At 53.8% G+C, this 21,170-nt stretch overlaps 1 protein-coding gene across 4 annotated transcripts in view; it reads left to right on the plus strand.

Moving 5' to 3' along the window:
* Positions 1-19,847, plus strand: part of EML4 (EMAP like 4) — a 94,815-nt gene extending 74,968 nt beyond the window's left edge. For all 4 annotated transcript variants that reach the window (XM_055120619.1, XM_055120622.1, XM_055120620.1 and 1 more), the window contains 13 exons: positions 617-712; positions 5,030-5,164; positions 5,273-5,408; positions 6,955-7,106; positions 7,594-7,719; positions 7,798-7,929; positions 8,370-8,437; positions 12,021-12,109; positions 12,689-12,786; positions 15,502-15,589; positions 15,847-15,945; positions 17,548-17,678; positions 17,863-19,847. In XM_055120619.1, the coding sequence (XP_054976594.1) occupies positions 617-712; positions 5,030-5,164; positions 5,273-5,408; positions 6,955-7,106; positions 7,594-7,719; positions 7,798-7,929; positions 8,370-8,437; positions 12,021-12,109; positions 12,689-12,786; positions 15,502-15,589; positions 15,847-15,945; positions 17,548-17,678; positions 17,863-18,285 (1,773 nt within the window). In that variant the 3' untranslated portion in view covers positions 18,286-19,847. The remainder of the gene's footprint in view (positions 1-616; positions 713-5,029; positions 5,165-5,272; positions 5,409-6,954; positions 7,107-7,593; positions 7,720-7,797; positions 7,930-8,369; positions 8,438-12,020; positions 12,110-12,688; positions 12,787-15,501; positions 15,590-15,846; positions 15,946-17,547; positions 17,679-17,862) is intronic.
* The last annotated feature ends 1,323 nt before the right edge of the window (positions 19,848-21,170 follow it).

A 21,170-nucleotide genomic window follows, 5' to 3' on the forward strand; every position in this document is an offset into this window, starting at 1 on the left:
GAGTGACAGTCAGGTCTGCTCTCCTCAAGGTACTGCGCTCTGTTCAGAGACATTGAAGGCCCTGACAAACGACAGAGAAGGAAGTGATTGTTTAGTACCCTTAACTACTGTTACTGTTTGTTAACTGGAAACAAATTATGTGAATAAAAATGGTTTCAGAAACCTAGTAGGAAATTTGGGGGTTTTATTTTATTTTGCTTATTTATGTTGATTTATGTCAGTGTTTCATAAAACAAATGGGACATATCTTAAACTAGGTGTTAGTTTTACCTTGTTCCAGCCAGTTAACAGACTCTGGTCAGGAACACGGTGAATAGGCCCCGAGAAGGGGTGTGGGTGCAGAGAGATGGTCGTACCCTTTGGAAAACATTTGCTGTCTTGGAGTCTCCATAGTAAAGTAACTCCGTGTAGCCAAGGAAAAACATTTTGTCTAGAAAATATCCATTTAAAGACTATGAAGAAAATAGTCTTACTGACAAATATATTTCATTGTATTTCAAGGGACCAGGGGTTTAGAGAATTGGGGTGTTCTTTGATGTTGGTGGCTTAATACGTTCTTTTTCTTACAGTCAGTCCTTTGAAAATTTCTAAGTGCCTTTAATTGACTTCTCTTTAGGATTCAGGTATTCATTTGTGTGTCATTGATGACTCCAATGAACATATGCTCACTGTCTGGGACTGGCAGAGAAAATCTAAAGCAGCAGAAATAAAGGTAAATCTCCCCCCATGTTTAAGTTGCCCTGTCTCCTCGAGTCCATGTGGAAGCAGTTGTGTCTGGGCCGTGGTTCTGGGAGCACATCGCCTGGCGTGGCGTGTCTCCCGGGCTCAGCGCTACTCCTCCGGAGACGCTTCTCACCTCTTGTCTGCAGAAATGCCCGGGCAGGCCTGAGGCCACAGCTCTGTGGCTACCCGCTTCCTGGCCTCGCGTGTGAAGCGGGTGTCCTGCCCAGTGGGGCAGTAGGAAGGATAAAAGGTCAGTACGTGTCAGATCTTGAAATAAGACCCAACACTCTACTTGGCAGCGGCTGCTGCTTCAATATAACAAAATATGTGATCCCGTTCCCTCTTTCAAGCTTCACACAGCTCAAGTGGGGACGAGAAGAGCCGGTGCTCGGTGGTAGGTGTGGAGCAGGCTGCAGTGCTCACCCGTGCTGTGAGATGGTGTGGCTCCCTGTGAGGCAGCTCCCTGTGAGGCTCCCTGTGAAGCTCCCTCTCAGGCTCCCTCTCAGACTCCCTCTCAGACTCCCTCAGAGTCTCCCTCAGAGTCTCCCTCTCAGGCTCCCACTCAGGCTCCCTCTCAGGCTCCAGTGCGCCGTGTGTCAGCGAGCCTGGGATATGCTTGCTGTGCCCGGAGCTGTGGCCCTTTCCTCCTCAAGCATCTCTTGGCTTGCCGGCCAGAGTGGTTCTTTGAGATTGCATGTGGCTCTAGAAAGCAGCCACATTGATTGTACACGAACATGAAGAAGTACCAGGCATGAGCAGACCTTGAACTCTAAACTGCGAAGACACAGTTGTCTTTCTGCCATCATCTGAGTGACTCAGCACAGTGTCCGCAGTGATGGGCACGCTTCCCCTGGGCCTTCTGTGGAAAGGGCGGCCTTTGCCCTGGGCCAGAGCCCTGCGTATCTCACAGGTACACGTGTTGCTCTGGCCAGCCCAGGTGCCCAGCCCCAGCTGAGCCTCTGCTGCCTTCAGCATCTTCCGCCCAGTGCCTGCCTGGGTCGCTGGTGGTGTCAGGCGGCTCCCGCTGGGGCAGGACAGCACCCCTCAGCCTGGACCCTCTTCTAGTTCACTTTAGACGGGCTCTGTCCTGCCTTTATCCACTTAGGCTTAAGAAATTGTTACCTGGCCCGTTAGTCTAAGTCTAAAGTTTTGTCAGAGACTTGAAAGCCAGAGAAAGCGCAGGTGAGTGAGGACTCTGCTAGAGCCACAAGGCGGGCCACGTGACGGAGGCGTCCACCTGACAGTATGTGTGGAAACGTTTACAAGAAAGTGTCAAGGCGGTCAGGGTATAACGGATCTGAAACCTGTGTAGGCTCCTGCTAGGCAGAGAAGGTGAGGCAGCCATTGGGGCTCGGGCGGCTGTCCCTACCCTTGCTGAACCGTGCACACACGTGTGCCCCGGACACAGCCTGTTGAGCTCCGGGTTGTGAACAGCAGCAGGAGATTAGTCTCTTGGCCAGAGGACGGGGAGTCAAAAACGGGTAGCAGAAAGTGGAGGGTTGGGGACTACCGCCCAGGACCCTTCAAGAGGAAATTGTGACTCAAGTTGTGTGGCCTTTCCACAGACAGGCTGGACAGAGGAGCAGCAGCGTGCTTGCTGACTCACACGGTGGTGTGCGCCACTCGGGCAGCGCCCTCCCACTGGGCCACACGTGGTCTCCCAAATATCACCAGGTCCCCAATCACCCCCCAAAAGAAAGATTAAAGGATTTCACTGTTGAGCACTGTTTATTTTATGCTGGTGAAAACAGGTGGTCAGATTTAATTTTTGCTTGTTTCTGGTTTTACTTGGCCCTCACCCAGTGGTGGTCAGGGCTTATTCCTGACTCATCGCTCCTCATAGGCTCAGGAGACCAGGGATGGAACCCAGGTCAGAAGTGTGCAAGGCAGACACCCTGCCCACTGTAGTCTCTGGCCCAGTTTTGTTTTTAGAAAGCATCATCCTTCGGGGGAGATGACTACTTTCCACTTTGCTGTCAGTACATTATGGACCTTTAAGGAGCACACAGTTCTTTTCCCATCAGTACAGCCTGAATTCTGTCCTATCAAAGGGGAAACAGGCAGCCTCCGTTCATCGATATGCTCATACAAGGCCTTTGCAGCTAGGTGCAGGGAGGTAGCTCCAAGGTGAGAACCCGGTTCCACAGCCAGCACTCAGCCCCAGAACACTGCCGGCCTGGCCCCGTTCCCCTAGTGTAGCACAGCGGGGCTCTCAGCTCTGGCTTGTCAGGGAAAGAGCAGAAACACTTCCGTATGGCGAGGGAACCTTGGGAAATTTTTTAAGTTAAGATCAATTCCTTCATTTTATCAGTCTGAAGTAAAGCCTCTGAAATGTTTCATCTTTGCTTCACATTGTCATTTGATAATGATCCTGCACACAAACGCCAGCCAGTCATGACAGCATTCAGCATCCGGAGCCCTCCGCCGTGTCCAGTGTGAACTGCCACTTCAACCATGAGGTGTCAGTTTAGTCAGAATTTAAACATGATTTACTTGAACAGAAAGAGACACCTTCCCCCCCCCCCAATTTCCCCCTTTCATCTTATATAACCCTGCAGTTTACAAAGTTGTTCAGTATGTTACTTTCAATATGCCAACGCCAATGCCACCACCATTATCTCCAGTTTTCCCAACCACCCCTTAAACCTGTCCCCCATATCAAGCCCTTAATAATTTATCTTAGATTGCTTGTTACAATTTGCTAGAAGAATGATCAAAAAAATATTTCCTCAAAAAAAGTTAGTGAAGATTGTGTATCACACTATTGAGTTATTAAGCCCTTGTATAAGAGATTACTACGATGTTGTTACAGGTTAGGCCATCTCTGTGTGTGTGAGTATTTTGTTAATCAAGATTGGACACCTTTTACAGTATATCCCATCCAATCTGATGTTACTCCTGGTTTATCAGTATCACGACCACGTGCTCCAGTAAATCCAAATTTTTAATGAAGTGATACAATTGAAGTTAAATTTTAACTGGGTGGCATTTTGTGGGTATGTGTGTAACTATTAGGGCTTCCAGAAGTTCAGAGAGAAGAGGGGAGGTAGCCCATCCCCAACTGCATGAAAGCCTGAAGATTTCAGTCCCAACCCATTTATCTGAGTTTTTCAACAGACTGTTTTCTGCATGAGGTTTATCCTTAGCAGTGGAGTCTGGCCGGGAACATGGCAGCAATTGTGGAGTGTGGAGGTTTTCAGCTGTTAGGGCACTGTTTGGGCAGGTGCTGGGCTCACCCGCCCACCTCTGGGCTGCTCCGGATGACGCAGATAGCCTAGGGTCCAGAAGCAGTTCCTCAACTCTCTCGAGATTTATTTATGAGTCCCTGGATCATGGCCAGTGCGAGAGCTTCCATGGTGCTCGAGTTGCTTCATGGAAGTTGGGCATGTTTTTCAAAACAATATTCTCAGTTCAGTGGAAAACCTGTGCTTGGTCATGCCTTGCTGACCCTCTGGCACTGAGCTTTCTTTCGTGCCCAGGTTCGATTTAATGAGCTCCTGCTTGGGCCTGTGTTTTATTTCAGTTCTTTGAGTCAGTGCAGTAGCCTGAAGGACAGATCTCTGAGTCAGTGATATTTTCTTGAATTGCTGACCATCAGTAATGACAATAATAGGCCTGTTCCTTTGTTTTCACATAGGGGTCATGCCCCCTAATGCTAGGGCTTCATGCTGGGGGTGCTTGGAGCTGGCACTGCCGGGGGCCACCAGGCCACACCTGCAGTATTGGGACCCCATGTATCCCTGGTCTCAAACCCAGGGCTCCCCATGTCAGGCATTCGCTGTCACTGTAAGCCGCATCTCCTGCCCTCTTCTTTTTTCAGTCAAAAATGTCTTGAAGATATTTTGCACATTGCTCCTGATTTTATAGTTTCAGTGAACATTTCTCTGTGCACAAAATTAAAGATTAAAACTAACCAGGCCAAAGATATAGGAAGGTCTTACCTTTCATGCAGCCAACCCGGGTATGAAGCCAGCATCCCATGTGGTCCCCTGAGCACTTCAGGAGTGATTCCGGAGCACAGAGCCAGGAGTAAGCCCTGAGCACAGCAGGCATGGCCACAAACAAAACAACTAATTTACATGCATTCCTCATGCAGTTACTGTAGATAGCACAATAATTACTATAAGTATACATAAGGATATTAAAATCAAATCATAGTAAAGACTTTTTTTTTTTTTTCGGGGACTGAGATCGTGAGGGTGGGAAGAGGTGTTTGCCCGAGACTTCTCCCTGTCTAAATAGCTCACAGCTCCTTGATCTTGATGAGGATGCACATTCACCCCAAGCTTTGTCTCTCGTTTCACAGACGACAAATGAAGTTGTTCTGGCTGTGGAATTCCACCCAACAGATGCAAACACCATAATAACCTGTGGTAAATCCCATATATTTTTCTGGACCTGGAGTGGCAATTCACTAACAAGAAAACAGGGAATTTTTGGGGTAAGGGCCCAAATGTCATTACTCTTGTTATAAAACTAAGACTTTTTAAGTAAGTGTAAAATGACCGTGCCAACGGGACGACTGAACATCCTTGTTGTTTCATCATAGAAATACGAAAAGCCCAAATTCGTGCAGTGCATGGCGTTCCTGGGGAACGGAGACGTGCTCACCGGAGACTCGGGCGGCGTCATTCTCATATGGAGCAGGACGGCTGCTGAGCCCACGGCCGGGAAGGGGCCCAAAGGTGCGCTGTGCCGGCTCCCTGTTCCCCCCACCCCCACTTGAAGAGTTTCAGGGGGGTCTTTTCCAAATGAAACCATTTGCTTTTCGTTACAGTTTATTAAGCTTGTTGCCTGCATTTGATAACACTGAGCCTTCCTTGTAGGAGGCAAGAGGCAATAGGCAATACGAAGTAATCAGGAGGCGACACAGGTGTCTGATTAATGTAAGCTGTGTAAATACTCGCTCGAGAGACCATCCTGGTATTCTGCTCTTGTGAGCCAGCCAGCACAGATGGCAGCTTCTGCTGAGCCCTCGGCTGGGTGGGTGAGAGCGCAAACTCCCGAAGGGACCTCGTCAGGGTGGCTACGGAGGGTGGCGCTGCGCTCAGTGAAACGGTCCTCCAAGTAGCTTGTGTTGGACTCTTTTAATGGATGGAGACGGTCTCGTGGTGAAGGATATGGCTCAAGTAGAGAAGCACACTGTGGCATGTGCCAGGCCCTGAGTGCTCCCCCGGGCACCACTGGGTATGGCCCCTCCAGAGGCGAAGAGAGCAGTAATAGGAGAGCACTGCTTTTCAGACGGTTCCTGCAGAGGGCCTCTGGGTGGAAGCCAGCCAGACCTTTGACCGGTCTCTGATACTGCATTTATCTTAACAGACCTGCCGAGACAGAGTCCACAGAGACCGAAGTGAAAAGAGCTTTTCCATTTGCCTGCCTTGTCCCTCCCAGGGCACTTAAAAAGTGTTTTGAACATCCAAGAAAGCTGGGCTGCCTTCCAGCCGTCATAGCCGTTCTGTTGGGCCTGTTCCCCACGACTGGGACGGGGACGAGGCTGTCTCAGGGCCACAGCATAGGCTGTCTGGTGGGTCCTGGTTCCACCCCCACCCCCGTGCAAGAACAGAACCAGACAGGTGCTTCTCTGCTGCCCGGTGGGGTGTCCATCTGGGCAGAGGGAGGAGGGTAGCCCTGGGCTGCGCAGACGGCGCCCAGGCCGGCTGTGGTGGCTGAAGATGAAGGGTTTCGTGCATAGTTACCGGAACATTCTGGCCTGAGTCTGGGTCACAGCCTCGGCACCGAGCTAGCTGTGTGGGCCCCGAGCAGGCCCTGCACTGACTTCTCGAGCATCAGCTGACAGCGCCCCTCTGTGGGCAGTAGCTGCTGCTTCCCAGCTTTGTCTTCCGGAAGAATGCACTGAAATACTTGCTGAGTGGGAAAGAGTGTACTGTTTGTTCCCTGAGGGCTGGAGAGACAGGACAGAGGCCGGTGCCGGCCTCCCCGCCCAGGTCCCCAGCACCATGCACCCTGAGTCACGTGCACCCACCTCCCTGCTCCAGAATCAGGAGACGCGCTGCAAACACGCTCCGGTCATGGGATTGTGGCTGTTTCTCAGTTGAGCAGGCGATAGTTCTGCTCCCATTTTCTTCCCAAAGAGACTGAAACTTGCTGGGCACACAGCAGGACTCAACACGGCCCAGCATGGCGAGGCCCTGGCCGACTCCTGACAGAGGGGACAAAAGGAAGCAGCTGGGGCTGTTCTCACGTGCCTCTGTCTGTCCCCCCACCGCGCAGGCGTCTACCAGATCAGTAAGCAGATCCGAGCCCACGACGGCAGCGTGTTCACGCTCTGTCAGTTGCGGACTGGGGCGTTGCTGACCGGAGGAGGGAAAGACCGGAAAATCATTCTGTGGGATCACAACCTGAGCCCCGAAAGGGAGATTGAGGTAAGCAGTGCTCGGAGGAAAGGCCAGATTGTGTGCCCAGAGTGGGGGGTTGGCAGGAGTAAGGCCTTGGGCTACCTCCCAGGCTTTCTCAGCCCCCAGGACAGTGTGACCCCGACCCTGGGTGCTGGGGACCCCCAGGCCCACCCCAGTGTGATGCCTGGGGAGGACCTTCTGGTGCCAGGATTGAACGGGGCCAACCACAGGCAAAGTACTGTTTCTCTCCGACCCCACCCATTGCCCTCCCTCTTTCACTCCTCTCATATTTCTCTGGATAAATGCTATTTTACTTCAAATTAAAATTGAAACCGTTGATAATGTTTTAATATAACAGCCTTTGTGAAATACAATGAAATGCTAAAAATCATTAGTGCAAGATCACTGTTTCCGAATCTGAAGTTTTGCCCCTACCTTCCCGGCACTGGAAATGCGGCTGGCAGTAGAGGACTAGTGGGTGTTGGTGTGGTGAGCTCCCAAATGCCCCTTCCAGGTCCCTGACCAGTACGGAACCATCAGAGCCGTGGCCGAGGGAAGGGCAGACCAGTTTTTAGTGGGCACATCGCGGAACTTCATCTTACGGGGCACCTTTAATGACGGCTTCCAGATAGAAGTGCAGGTAAGCTGTGTGGTGGGTGCTGGCTGCGTGTTCTCATGGCGTCTCGGGTTCTTAGGACTGTTCTGGTTTTATCTCCAGGGCCACACAGATGAACTTTGGGGTCTTGCCACACACCCTTTCAAAGATTTGCTTCTGACATGTGCTCAGGACAGACAGGTGTGCATGTGGAACTCGGTGGAACACAGGCTGGAGTGGACTCGGCTTGTGGATGTGAGTCAAACGACACCCAAGGTTACCCTCTCCGCAGCACCCACACTAGTCGGAAGGACTCTGCGCTGGCTGGAGCCAGGAAAGTCACACGGGCTCCCTGGGCACACTCTGCAGCCGCAGATTAGGCATACCGCACGCGCCCCGTGCTGCGTACTCAGGACGTCATCGCTGTGGAAAGGCCTGGCCTCCCACCATGCGTCAGCCCTCCCAGCCCACGGCCCTGCCCCACGGCACGGCACATGCTTTCCCCGGCGCTAAGGACAGGCTAACTGTTGGTTATTGCAACTGTCGGTCCATACACAGCCTCTAGCATGTCTTCATCCAGCCCCCAAACTCGGCACTTGTGGCCTCATTCCACTGCCCGTCCACACGGAGAGGTTGGCTGGGCCCCCACGGCTCTGATCTTCTCTTCTCCCCAACCCTGCCTGTCACTCTTCCAGGAACCAGGACACTGTGCGGATTTTCACCCCAGTGGCTCAGTGGTGGCCATAGGAACGCACTCGGGCAGGTAAGGTCTCTAGGGGAAATAGAGCCCTGGGAATGGCGGGCAACCTCGGGTGGCGCTTCTGCCCGCTCCGCCGTGCCTGCACACCGCCCGGCCCCTCGCAGCACTCAGCCTCAGCAGGCTCCCCGGACAGACCCGTCGCTCCACTGCGTGGGGAGTGGGGATGGGGAACACAACTCCGCCAGTAGTGTGAGAGAATGTCCTGGAGGAAGGAGGCTGGACATAGCTTCCGAGAGACCCGACTGCAGGGACGGTCCCGCACGCTCGTCCCTCCTCTGCACATTGCTTTGTGGGGTCAGGAAGAGTCGTCTTTCTAGGGAGCGACTGAAGCAGGACTAGCCCCGGAGAGCCCATTTCAGAAGTCGGTTGTTGGAGCTTGTGCCCTCCTGCCCCTTCTAAATGCCGCCTGGCCGGGTAGCAAGGGGCTGTTTCCGCAAGCCGCTGCTGCCATCCACGCAGACCCGAGGGAAGGTCTCCCAGGGCCAGCTTGCCTTCATTCTCCTCTCACGGGCCCCTTTCGTTGCCTTCGCTAGTGACGGCCCTCACGCGAGTAACAGATCCCTGCCAGAAGCAGAGGGCAAATCCCAGCTCAGGTGCCACGAGTACACCCAGAGTACACCCATCGCAGGTGTGGAGTACTGACTTCTGTTGAGGTGTTACTACTGTAGCCGAGCTTGTAACAATGTTACTTAAATTTGCCAGTTCATTTTATTCCAACAAAACTCAGATATTCAGAGTTTAAGTTGGCGTTTCAGTTTATTTTCCCCTTTTCCTACTTGGATATTAAGTAACACCTCCAGAAGTCAGAACATACTCGGCTCCCTTCTCGTACAGGACTTTCCTCCCGGATCTAGAATCATGAAACTGTCTCTTCAGAGAAAGGCGAACCCTGAAACCTGTGTGACTCCTGTGAGTCCTGTTGACGGGAGTGACCGTTAGAACGAGGCTGTCCGGGAGAGGCCTGCGGGCTGCTTCTGGATAGAGACAGCTCTTCTCTCGGGTCTCCGAAACACGCCCACGATGCCTTATTCCACCCAGGTCCGAGAGCTGCTTAGGCTTGAGCTACTAAGCAACATACCGAGATCACCTTGTAGGGTTTAGAGGACAGTATTCTTACACTCCAAACTAAGCCTACACTGAAGGACCTGGGCTCTAATACTAAAGTCTTCAGAAAACCTTAAAGGAATTTCTCCCAGTTTCCATTCCTGGAGCCTGATCAGAGTAACACAGATGCTAAAGCTGTTAGAAAGAAGAGCTACCGTTTGTTCAGTATGTGACCACAGGCCTCGTCCTAAGTCCATTTTATAGTCACAACAGCGTTTGTTAAAGCTTCTGTTATGTTGGAGCTTTTGTTTTTTGGTGAAGCAGCGTGGTCCTATCGAAACTTACTTAGAAAGACAGGAGAGAGAGGACGTGTTGGAGAGAACACGGGTTTCTCCAGAGTGACATAAACAAGCCAGCAGGATGTGTGTTCCGAAAGAACACGGCTTGGAGGGTGAGCCCTGGATGGCTTTGGGGTGGGAGTGGGTGTCTGTTGGGTTCTTACAGACCCTGTCTATCTCTGCTACACAGATAGCAGACCAAGACCCATTCTGGTTTAGTCGCTGGGATTGAGCTGGGATTTGAACTCGGTTTCTTCCTCTTTCGGACACACTCCAGCAGTGCACCGGGGCTCCTCTGTACACAGGGTCCCATGCGTACAGGGCCAGGGGTCAAGCCCAGGTAGGCCGCGTGCAAGGCACGCACCTTCCTCACTGTGCTGTCGCTCCGGCCCTAAATACTTTTCGTGAAGGATAGTTGGGGCTCTCAGTCTGATGCTGTTGGCCTCCCAGACCCCCCCTTTTCTGTCTTGTCTTTTTTTGTTGGGGGCAGGTGTTACTCCTGGCCATGCTCGGGGGACCATACGAGATGCTGGGGATCCAACCCACGTCAGCCACGTGCCCGGCAAATGCCCTACCAGCTCTGCTATCGCTTCACCCCGAGCTCAGTTTCTGTGTGGTCCCACTGAAAGACAGTCTCTTCCCACTGCCACCTGGACTGTGGGGGCATGCTGACTGTCACTGGGTACCAGGGCACCACTCCGGGGAGTGTGGGACAGCAGGGTCTGACCCTTACCGCCCTTGTTCGGGTGGTGCAGGGTATGCACCAGGTTTGGTTTCTGTGGGGCCACGCTGGGCGGGGCTCGGGGCTCGCACGTGGAGCCGGAGCCTGCACTGCGCTCTCTCTACAGCCCAGGCCCCAGCTTCTAAGATAAGACATCTGCTTCAAGCACATTGGAATTACTTTGTATTTTTACGTCCGTGACATCATCATTATGAACTTGCTGAGTCCAAGCGACTCGAGAATTGAGCCGGTGTTTTCTTAGTCGTGAGTGGGAACGCCTTGAGGAGACTGTTAGTGAGCAGCGGGGGTGGGGTCGGGCCGACACAGCTCCTGTCTGCTGAGTCTCGACTTAGAGGACTTTCTCCTTTTCATTTGTCGGTTTCATTTTTTGGCCACGCCTGGCTGGATTCAGGGCTGACTCCTGGCTCTGCACCAGGGGTCTCTTCCGGGGGGCACAGGGGAATATGGATATGCCGGGGATCGAACCCGGGCCAGCACATGCAAGGTGCCCTCCTCATACCCCATGCCATCTCTCTGGACCCTCTCCTTTATTTTGAGAGGGGCCTGAAGGCCCTGGCTGTGCTCCCTAAAAACGGCTGTCCACACCCTGGGCCTTAAAAGCCATGGAGGAGCTAGACTTTGGTGTTGGGAGGCCGGCCCCAGGTCTCACACAGGCAAGGCTGCACTCACTCAGGGCTCTGAAGCTTAATGCAGGACACTGAGGCCGTGCAGGGTGCCTCCTCCCCTGACCTAATGTGGCAGTTAGATCATCGCCAGAAAGACTGTCGCTAACATACTTCTTTTTTTTTTTTTTTTTTTTTTTTTTTTGCTTTTTGGGTCACACCTGGCAATGCACAGGGGTTCCTCCTGGCTCTGCACTCAGGAATTACCCCTGGCCGTGCTCAGGGGACCATATGGGATGCTGGGGATTGAACCCGGGTCGGCCGCGTGCAAGGCAAACGCCCTACCCGCTGTGCTATCGCTCCAGCCCCCTAACATACTTCTTAATGGGGAAAAATTAAATATGTCGTGCTAATACTTCACATCCTAATCTTCGTGAAGCAAGGGTTCTTTTTAATAGTTTCATTGGATAATCCATACCATAAAATTCGCCCATTTAAACATTTGCTTCCCAGGCAGTGCTGCCGTGGCCGTCTAACCCTAGGGCCTTCAGTTTAGCTGACAGGAAGCCCTTGGTCCGTTGTCCGCCAGTGCTCAGCCCACCCTGCACTGGGCCTGTGCAGCTGCTCTCACTCAGCACACCCCTGCTCGGTCCCTAGCATAGTGTGTGAGCACTGCCAGGAGTGACTCTTGAGTGCAAGAGTAAACCCCGAGCACTGCCAGGTGTGGCCGCCAAAATAAATAAAATCTAAATTTAAAAAATTACTTAAGAAATTTCAAGACTGTTATAAGGGGAGAAAGTGTCAGCCGCCGTCTTCCCCGTGGACGCTGGTGTCTGAGGAGTGTGCTTCTTCCCGAGCAGGTGGTTCGTCCTGGACGCGGACACGAGAGACCTGGTGTCCATCCACACGGATGGCAACGAGCAGCTGTCTGTGGTGCGCTACTCCGCGGGTGAGCGGCGGCCGGACCCCCCACCTGTCACAGCCAGGCTGTCCCCGACAGAGCCCCCTGCTGCGGGGCACCATGGGAAAGCCCCCCCCAGCGCATTTGTCCTCAGTTTCTTTCCAGTCGTGGCAAAATGACTAGTGCAAGTGGGACAGCTAAAATCTGTGTGGCTGTTGTTTGGTGTGTGGGCAGGATAGCAGGAGAAGGTGCCCCCTCAAATGCGGCGAAGAGCCCCTGAGCAGAGGAGACGGCCCCATGGGGTGGGCTGTGAGCACCCCTGCAGGCGGGCTGCTGGCCCCAGGCTCCAGGTCTTTTGAGTGCATCAGAAGGTGCCACGGAGCTGAGGAGATGATGAGAGGGTGGGGCAAGGCACTGCTTCATACCCGGCACCACGTCCATTCCCCTGAGCACAGCACCAGGAGTAAGCCCAAAGCACTGCCAGGTGTGGCCCCCAAAACACAGAAGAACCAGAGTAATAAAATGGAACATTTGTGAGATAGGGACACTCGGGCTCCAGTATAGCACTGTTAACAAGATCTTGCCGTCCTTCTCTCTTTCACCTGTTCCCTCCCTGTTCCCTTCTAGACGGCACCCTCCTGGCCGTGGGGTCGCACGACAACTTTATTTACCTCTATGCAGTCTCAGAAAACGGAAGAAAGTACAGCAGATACGGGAAGTGCTCTGTAAGTAGTGAAGTTCAGGGGAGTTGTAAAGTTAGACTGCTTTCTGCCGTCAAGGGGAGAGTTAGGGCTGTGTCTACTGTTTGCCACCCTTAGCTACTTGTCATGCTCGGTCCACACTCTGAAAGGACTCCTCCTTTTGGTGACGGTTTACTTGTTTCTCCACGACCAGTTTTCTGTAATTTTGGTTTCCTGTTTTGTTTGGAGGCCACACCTGGCTGTGGGCAGCTCCCATCCTGGGCCTGCAACCCAGGCCACCTCTAGCAAAGCACAGTCAGCCCTTTGAGCTGTTCTTCGGCCTCCTCTGAGACTCATTTTTAGATGGTTTCTCAGATTGGGGGACTCTCAGGAGAACAATTTCTGGGGATAGGGGAGCATCTGAAAGGAGCAGGTCCCTCGCTTTCATCTGGGTAGACAGTGGTTCTTGTGTCAGTTTTCTGGCACTGAGAGTAAAATCATTTGTAGGATAGAGACGACCTTCCACTTAGCAAATGGAGAAACGTCTTCCTAGAACTTGGCCTGACGCCAGCATCTGTGTGGGATTTGCGTCTCACCCTGCTGGGAGCACCAGCTTTCCCTTAGACCTGGGCTCAGACCCGGCTCTGTCCCGCTCCCCGCCTGCATCCGGCCACATCTCACCATAGTGGATTCTTAGACAGTTTTTGGCGTGAGAGTTCAGCGTATGCAGACTTACTTCTTTAAAAATGAGATAGCGGGGCTGGAGCAACAGCACAGCAGGAAGGGCGTTTGCCTTACGCGCGGCTGATCCGGGTTCCATTCCCAGCATCCCATATGGTCCTCTGACCACTGCCAAGGGTAATTCCTGAGTGCAGAACCAGGAGTAACCCCTGTGCATTGCCGGGTGTGACCCAAAAAAGAAAAGAGAGAGAGAGAGAGAGAGAGAGAGAGAGAGAGAGAGAGAGAGAAAGAGAGCTTTCCCTGTATTTTCGTTTGGAATCAGCATACTGCCTGGTGAATTAATAGCCAGATCCCTGGGTACTCAGAATAGTCGGAGGGAATTAACAGATCCAGTTGTTAAACTTAGGACACACAAGACTTATTCTCTTAGACTTACTCCTGGCTCTGTGCTCAGGGCCCACTGGCTCCAGGGATCAGACCCAGGTATGCTGAGTGCAAGGGAAGAGTCCTCCCCTCAGTACTATCTCTTTAGCTCCCTGCCTTTTTTTTTTTTTTAATTTTTAACATATTTTATACTGCATGGGTTTTTTTGTTTGTTTTTGTTTTGCCTTTTTTTGGGTCACACCTGGTGATGCACAGGGGTTACTCCTGGCTTTGCACTCAGGAATTACACTCCTGGTGGTGCTAGGGGATCATATGGGATGCTGGGAATCGAACCCGGGTTGGCCGCGTGCAAGGCAAACACCCTACCCTCTGTGCTACCGCTCCAGCCCCTTATAAACGCAGCCTAGAAACTGGTCTATCAAGCAACATCCAAACTTTGAGAGTTCTCCAAAATCTTTAACAGTTATAAATCAGTGTCAATTAAGCAAATCTTAATTTAGTTGACTTGTCTTAATGCACAGGGAATAGTATAATATGATCAGGTGGAACATTCCACTGAAAGGCATTTTCATGTTAGTAAAGTTCACCAGGCATCAAAGATCTATTTTTTTTTTACCTCAGCCTTTGAAGAAATTCGTGTCTTCATAAAGATAGTGTTAAACTCTGATGTCTCAGTCCTTTGAAGCCTCATCCACTTGGCATTGCTTCTTACTAGGGTCTTGTGATCTCAAATTTGGCTCTCACCTATTTACCCTTTGTCCCTTTCCATGCTAACAGTCATCTTTTTTTCTTTTTTAATTTTTGTTTTGTTTTGTTTTTTTGCTTTTTGGGTCTCACCCATCCATGCACAGGAATTACTCCTGGCAGTGCTCAGGGGACCATATGGGATGCTGGGAATTGAACCAGGGTGAGCCATGTGCAAGCAAATGCCCTCCCCACTGTACTGTCGCTCCAGCCCGTAACGTTCATCTTCTGAGTGTTAAGCGAATATGAAAAGGTGGTGTGGCCGGAACTACCACATGATGAGTGAGGACACTGTGGGTGGGATGTGCACTGTGCATGTCCTCACAGCAGCATGTGTGACACACGCATACGAAAATGCCACACATCACACGCTGCGTAACTGAGGCCTTGAGTAGGTCTCACAGAGAACTCCAGCTGTTGGGATCTTGATATCCAGAAGCTCTTTTTAACTCGTGTCTCACGAAGCTCTAGGACTTGGGGCTGTGTGACACAGACCTGATCTTACCTGCTCTGGGGCTCCCCTGTGTGCCCTCCAGATGATCCCCAGCCAGTTTCCCAGTCCTGGGCGACTGCAGGAAGCTGTGTCCAGCCCCACCTCCACCCCTCCAGCAGCTAGCTCAGGGGATCACTCAGCTGTTGGGGTGAGAGCGGCTCCACAGAGGTCTGCGCACACGGTGGTCAGCTGCCAAGGACACCGGTCTCACGAGGCCTCTGGATGCAGCCAGCCGAGCAGCATCTCCCCGACTGCCCCACGGAGCCAGCGGGGCTCCAGCGTTGCGGCTGCTTTTATTCCTTCTCATGTCCCGGTAGAAGCTTCTGGCACAGTCTCGGGCTTTCTGAGAATCTAGCTCAGAGGGATCAGGGTCAGCAGGATCCCCAGGACTTGGCGATCACGCCAGGGTCTTCCCTGCACGCGCCAGACGTCCGCTGAAGCCGCCTGTTCCTCCCCAGGGCCATTCCAGCTACATCACACACCTGGACTGGTCCCCAGACAACCAGTACATCATGTCCAACTCGGGAGACTACGAGATCCTGTACTGTGAGTCCAGGCCAGCCTGACGTGCAGAGCATGCGCACTGGCCTCGGCCAGCTGAGAACTGGCACTGGGGCGGGGGGCGGCAGCAGGGCTGGGCAGGACCCTCACGGAGCTGGGAAGGCTGCAGTGGACGGGCAGCCACACTTTCTCAGGGCAGAAAACCCAGCAGCTCCGTAACCGCTGTTGAACACATCCACTCCCTGAGCGGTGCCCTCATGTTTCCTAAATGCCACTGTGACCACCCGTCTCTCCACGGGCAGGGGACATCACTCACGGCTGCAAGCTCATAAGGAACCGCTCCGACTGCAAGGACATTGACTGGACCACGTACACCTGCGTGCTGGGCTTCCAGGTCTTTGGTGAGTCCCGTGGGGAGCCAAAGGCAGATGTTGCTGCTGTCTGCAGGGAGGGCAGGGAAAGGGCTGCTCTGGGAGTGGGGCATGCCCAGGGGTCCCCAGAACCAAACCCACCTACCAAAACAACAGTCGCTGTGTCTTTGATAGTGTCAGATTGCAAGAACTGAACTGTATTAGGGTTAAACCAACATAAAGTTTGTTCCTGGGAGAATCCAGGAGACTCTGGTTCCCAGCAAAGATGCACTGTAGCACTGTCGTCCCATTGTTCATCGTCCCATTGTTCATCGATTTGCTCGAGCGGGCACCAGTAACGTCTCCATTGTGAGACTTGTTACTGTCTTTGGCATATCGAATATGCCACGGGGAGTTTGCCAGGCTCTGCCATGCGGGTAGGATACTCTTGGTAGCTTGCGGGGCTCTCCGAGAGGGACAGAGGAATCAAACCCGGGTCAGCCGCATGCAAAGCAAACCTCTACCTGCTGTGCTATTGCTCCAGTCCCCAGCAAAGATGATGCACTGGAATTCACCAGGTGATCCCAACAGTCTTCTCACTGTCTGTCTTCCAAGTGGAAGCTAGAGCTTTGGCATTCGGAGGCCTTTTAGGTAGTGGCACTCCGGCCCTTCAGAACCTGCTCTTGGCAGCTCCCTGGCGTGCTCCTCAAGGACTAGCACCCTCAGCTTCTCCCCAGCACCCACCCAGCTACATGGTCCCTGACCGGGCCACTCTCACAGCTGCCCCCATGGACCCGGCTGCTGCTTCCTCTCCCCACGATGCCCAGTGGACACCAGCAGCTTTGCTCACCCGTGCCCGGCCTGTGGCGCTGGGGCTTTTCCCACTTTGCAGCTCCGACAAGTCACACTGTCCTGAGTGCCCCTTTGCCTTTTCCCTGGCCGGTGCCTTCTGGGCCCAGAGCAGCTCAGTGGCGTCAGGCGTGCTCACCTGACGTCAAGTGAGGCAGATTCTCAAGCCCTGGTGCCATCTGTAGGGGCCCTGCTGTCTGGGGTCCCAGCAAGGACAGAAAATGGCTTGAGAGGCTCTAAATGCAACGGGGGGGGGGGGGGGGCAGAAGAACCCGGTGCCACCCTGCACCAGCGGCCCCATTCTGGGAACGGACTGCTGATGGGGCATTACTCTGGGCGAGACTTTAGCCAGGCCTTCCCGCGCTCGCTGCCTAACGCGTCAGGGGTATCTTTGTTCTGCGGGGCAGTGACCCACAGGAGGCGGTCAGCTTGGCGAGCTGGGAACAGGCTTGTGCCCGTCGTGGCGAGATGACCCCAGGGCTCAGGGATTTGCTGAGATTCCTTTGTGTGTAAGTCACAGTTGCCAGGGAGCACAAGTGGCTGCCTCTGCCGCTCCCATTCAGAAAGCATCTTAAGGACCCCCAATGTGGTCCACGGGCCTTTGCAGGACCCCCAAGTGTGATCCGCGACACTGAGTGGCCGTGCCCATCACAGGACGGTCTGCAGTGGGCCTCTGACACACACCCCTGCGTCCACGACTCCAGAGGTTATTTGGGTTCCACTGCACCATCACTGCTCGTCCGTGGGTTAGGGAGAGGCAGGAGCCAGGCTGACGCTGCCCACCCTGTCTCACCTCTTGCCCAGGGGTCTGGCCAGAAGGGTCGGACGGGACCGACATCAACGCGCTGGTGCGCTCCCACAACAGGAAGGTCATCGCTGTGGCCGACGACTTCTGCAAGGTCCACCTGTTCCAGTACCCCTGCTCCAAGGCCAAGGTGAGAGCCGTGTGCCGGGAGGGCTGATGAGAGCGCTTGGGTTTGGGCCACACCCAGCGGTGCATTTCTCAGGATGTCCACAGTGCTGGACACAGCCCCAGCGCCCAGGCAGTGCACCAAGAAGGGGCCGGTTTCCGCCTAGTGTGCAGGGAGGGTCCCCCCACCTTCTGGCTTCTCCCCACAGGCGCCCAGTCACAAGTACAGCGCTCACAGCAGCCACGTGACCAACGTCAGCTTCACACACGATGACGGCCACCTCATCTCCACCGGTGGGAAGGACATGAGCATCATCCAGTGGCGGCTGGTGGAGAAGATGTCCCTGCCGCCCGGCGAGCCCGTCTCCACAGACCCTCCTCCCGCCAGAGCCCCCGAGAGCGAGAGCCCCCCGCTGCCCCCCGCACCCCTGACTGAGGCCACGGAGCCGCCCCGCAGCACCCTTGCCCCCCTGGAGAACAGCCTGGAGCAGCCCGCAGGGCCTGGCGAAGCCCCCAGTGAGGGGCAGAGCGAAGAGGGCAGCGAGGACCTGGTCGAGGAGGCCGTGTGTGAAGAGGCGCTGGTGGCGGCCACTGCCAACCCAGACCCCGGGGAGCCGCACCCACTGCCCTGACCGCGCCGAGGCCAGGGACAGAGTTCGGAGAGCCGGGCCCAGGGGCTGTGCTAAGAAGTCGGCCCCGACCTGCTCTCTGAAGTGACCACTGAGGGTGGTGTGAAGACTGGAACGGGCACAGCTGCATGACGTGAGGCACCTAGGAACAGCGAGCGGCAGCCCTGGGGCCCCCGGGTGCTCCCGCGTGCCGTGCACCAGCCCCTCCCGGGCCGCCGCCGTGGGACTGAGAACACGGTGGTTTGCCAGCCGCCCTGCTGTGGAGGAAACCGACACTCAGATCACGGCCCGGGACGGGCCTGCGCTGCCAGGCTCCACAGCCAAGCGGACGGAAGGGGAAACCGCACGCCTTTAAACCAGACCGGCGGCTTTCTGCTCAGCCTTCACTGTGATGTGTTCGCTCAGTAATGAGAGAAATACACAGTGAGTTCAATGATTAGATCGGTGCTTGAAATCTGTCCTTTGTAATTTTTTTTTTTGTACAAATTATCTTGAGGGATGAGATAGAAAATTGCAAGGCTTCTGTAGCCGTGTGAACAGCCCCAGAGACTGTCCCTACCAGACGTGCCATCTACGCATTGTCCGCTGGCCCCGCGGCCTCTGAGCCTCCGCCCCAGCACGGCCCCGAGCCACTGGTGGGGGCCGGCGTTGGATTATGCATTGACTCGTTTAAGTTTTGTCCGACTCGTTTTTTTCTATGTGTTTCCTACTTTAAAAATTACTGAAATAAGAATTTCTTATGTACTTGTTTATACTTTGATTATAAAAAAAAAACTGTTTGCCTTATTTTTTGACTTGCTGCATTGTTTTGATACCTTGTTTCCCAGGTTGAATCATTTTTAGAAACTTTGGATGAGTTCAGAAGTCTTAAGTATGCAAGAGTTTACGTGACTGTGTCATTCCAAAGTGCATCAGAACTGTCATTCCTTCTAGTATCTTCTCAGGAGTAATACAAATCAGGTAGTTCATCATCCTTTGGTAACCTACAGACTCCAGTGAGCCCCACGGAAACCCACGACATCTGTACGTGAGGGTGGGGGTGTGCGAAGGGCGAGTGCAGACACTCAGTCTGTGTGTATCTGAGTCCGATACACACACTGAAATACTCAGTGTCTCTGTGTAGATAGATGTCCGCGTATATCTTTCCTTTTGTTTACAGCTACTAAACAAAACCTCAAAGTAGTGCTCTTCCAAAGAGGCCGAGATTCCAAGAACCCTGTTTTCAGAATGTTCTGCACCCGAGCACCGGTGGGCATATGCTGCCCGCAAGTGTGGAGGGGCTGGGGCGCAGTCGCCCACCCGTGGGGTTGCTGCGACGCTCGGGTGGTCATTCCCAAGGACACTGCTGACTTGCAGAAGGCGCCCAGTTCTGCACTGCAGCGGCGACTGTGAGTCCATGAACCTGTGACCACAGTTGGGAATGGGTGGAACTAAGAAATGTCCGTGTCTTTAGAAAAACTTGTGAATGAAAATGAACCCAAGTGTTTCCATGTGAGGATGTTGAGCCATTTCTATTATGCATTCCTGTCTCATGGCAGAAAACATTGATTAAAACACAACCAAAACATCTCCTTGTTTGTGTGACTTCTTCCTTCACCTGCACCGTTTACTTCCCGTTCTCAAGACTGGGGAAGTCCACCGCCTGGAGGAAGTGACGTCTTTGCTCCTCCGGGGGCAGGAGACACTTCATTCACAGCTTGGCCCACTACCCCCTCTACCCCCCGGGCTGAGGGCCCGCCCTGCCCGCAGCCCGCCCCTCCTGCTGCCCAGGCCAGCAGCCCTGTCATGGGAGAGGGCATCTCGAGCTTCCAGGGCCAACGCCAGATTTTTTTCCCTGGGGCAGGCTGGACCTGGTTCCCGTAACAGGGCAGGGAGCCGGCCAGGCGGGCCTTGAGCGGGGAGGGGGCTGCAGTGTGGGAGGTGGGCCCTTGTCTTGCACGTGGCTTACCCTCATTTGATCCACCAAGCCCCACCAGGAGGAGCTACCAAGTGAATCTCGGAGAGCAAAAGTGGCCAGGATGCTGAGGGGACACTGGCTGTCACAGGAACTCCTGCTCTGCAGGGGACAGGTGCTGGGCACGCCTATGTGGTGACCGAGTCAGCCTTGGTGCTCAAGTGGGGGAATCCCACACCTGAGGCCAGGCACCCCCCAAGGGCCTGACGCTGACCCAGTGAGGTACAGACTCAACTCACCAGAGAAGGGCAGTGGACGGGACCAAGGAGGTGCCTTCAACTGCTCTTGCTTCCGGCTGACCATGTCACCTAGTCCTGGGAGTCTCCAGGAAGGAGCCCAGTTACAGCCTCCCTCAGCCTGATCCACTCTGACCTGTGGCCCAACCCTAAGCCTGCAAGGCCTGTTGGTGGGAGGAAGGGACCCCCCAGCTATGGGGCCTGGTCTCTTCGGGAATGGCTCCCCCCAGCCTGGGGTGGTCCCATTTTACAGCACGAGGGTTGCCGAAAGGAGCAGTTGATAATCGTAAGCCTGTCCCCTGCCCTCAGGAGTACGTGACTGATCAAGCAGACCCACCACTATCATATCTGCAGCAGCCTCAGAAACCAGCACCCAGCACCTTTAGTGTGTTCCCGGGAGCATGTCCCTGTGTGCATATTCCTGCACACCTATTCCTGTGAGCTACTCCTGTCTGTCGTCCTGTGTGCATATGTTCCTATGTGCATGTTCCTATAAGTGCCCACATGAGAAAGCAAGAAAACACCCAGGACAGAGTTCCCAAAGGAGTCAAACTCAGAAGGGTAAACTAGGCACTACTTTTCTCTATTCCCCGTCTGTCAATTCAAAACAAGTGAGGGTGAAACACTGAACAAGAATTCATTCGTGTGTGCGTGTGTTTGAAAACACTGAACAAGAATTCATTCGTGAGTGTGTGTGA

The sequence above is a fragment of the Sorex araneus genome, chromosome X (assembly GCF_027595985.1).
Source record: "Sorex araneus isolate mSorAra2 chromosome X, mSorAra2.pri, whole genome shotgun sequence".
In the NCBI taxonomy this organism is placed as follows: Eukaryota; Metazoa; Chordata; class Mammalia; order Eulipotyphla; family Soricidae; genus Sorex; species Sorex araneus.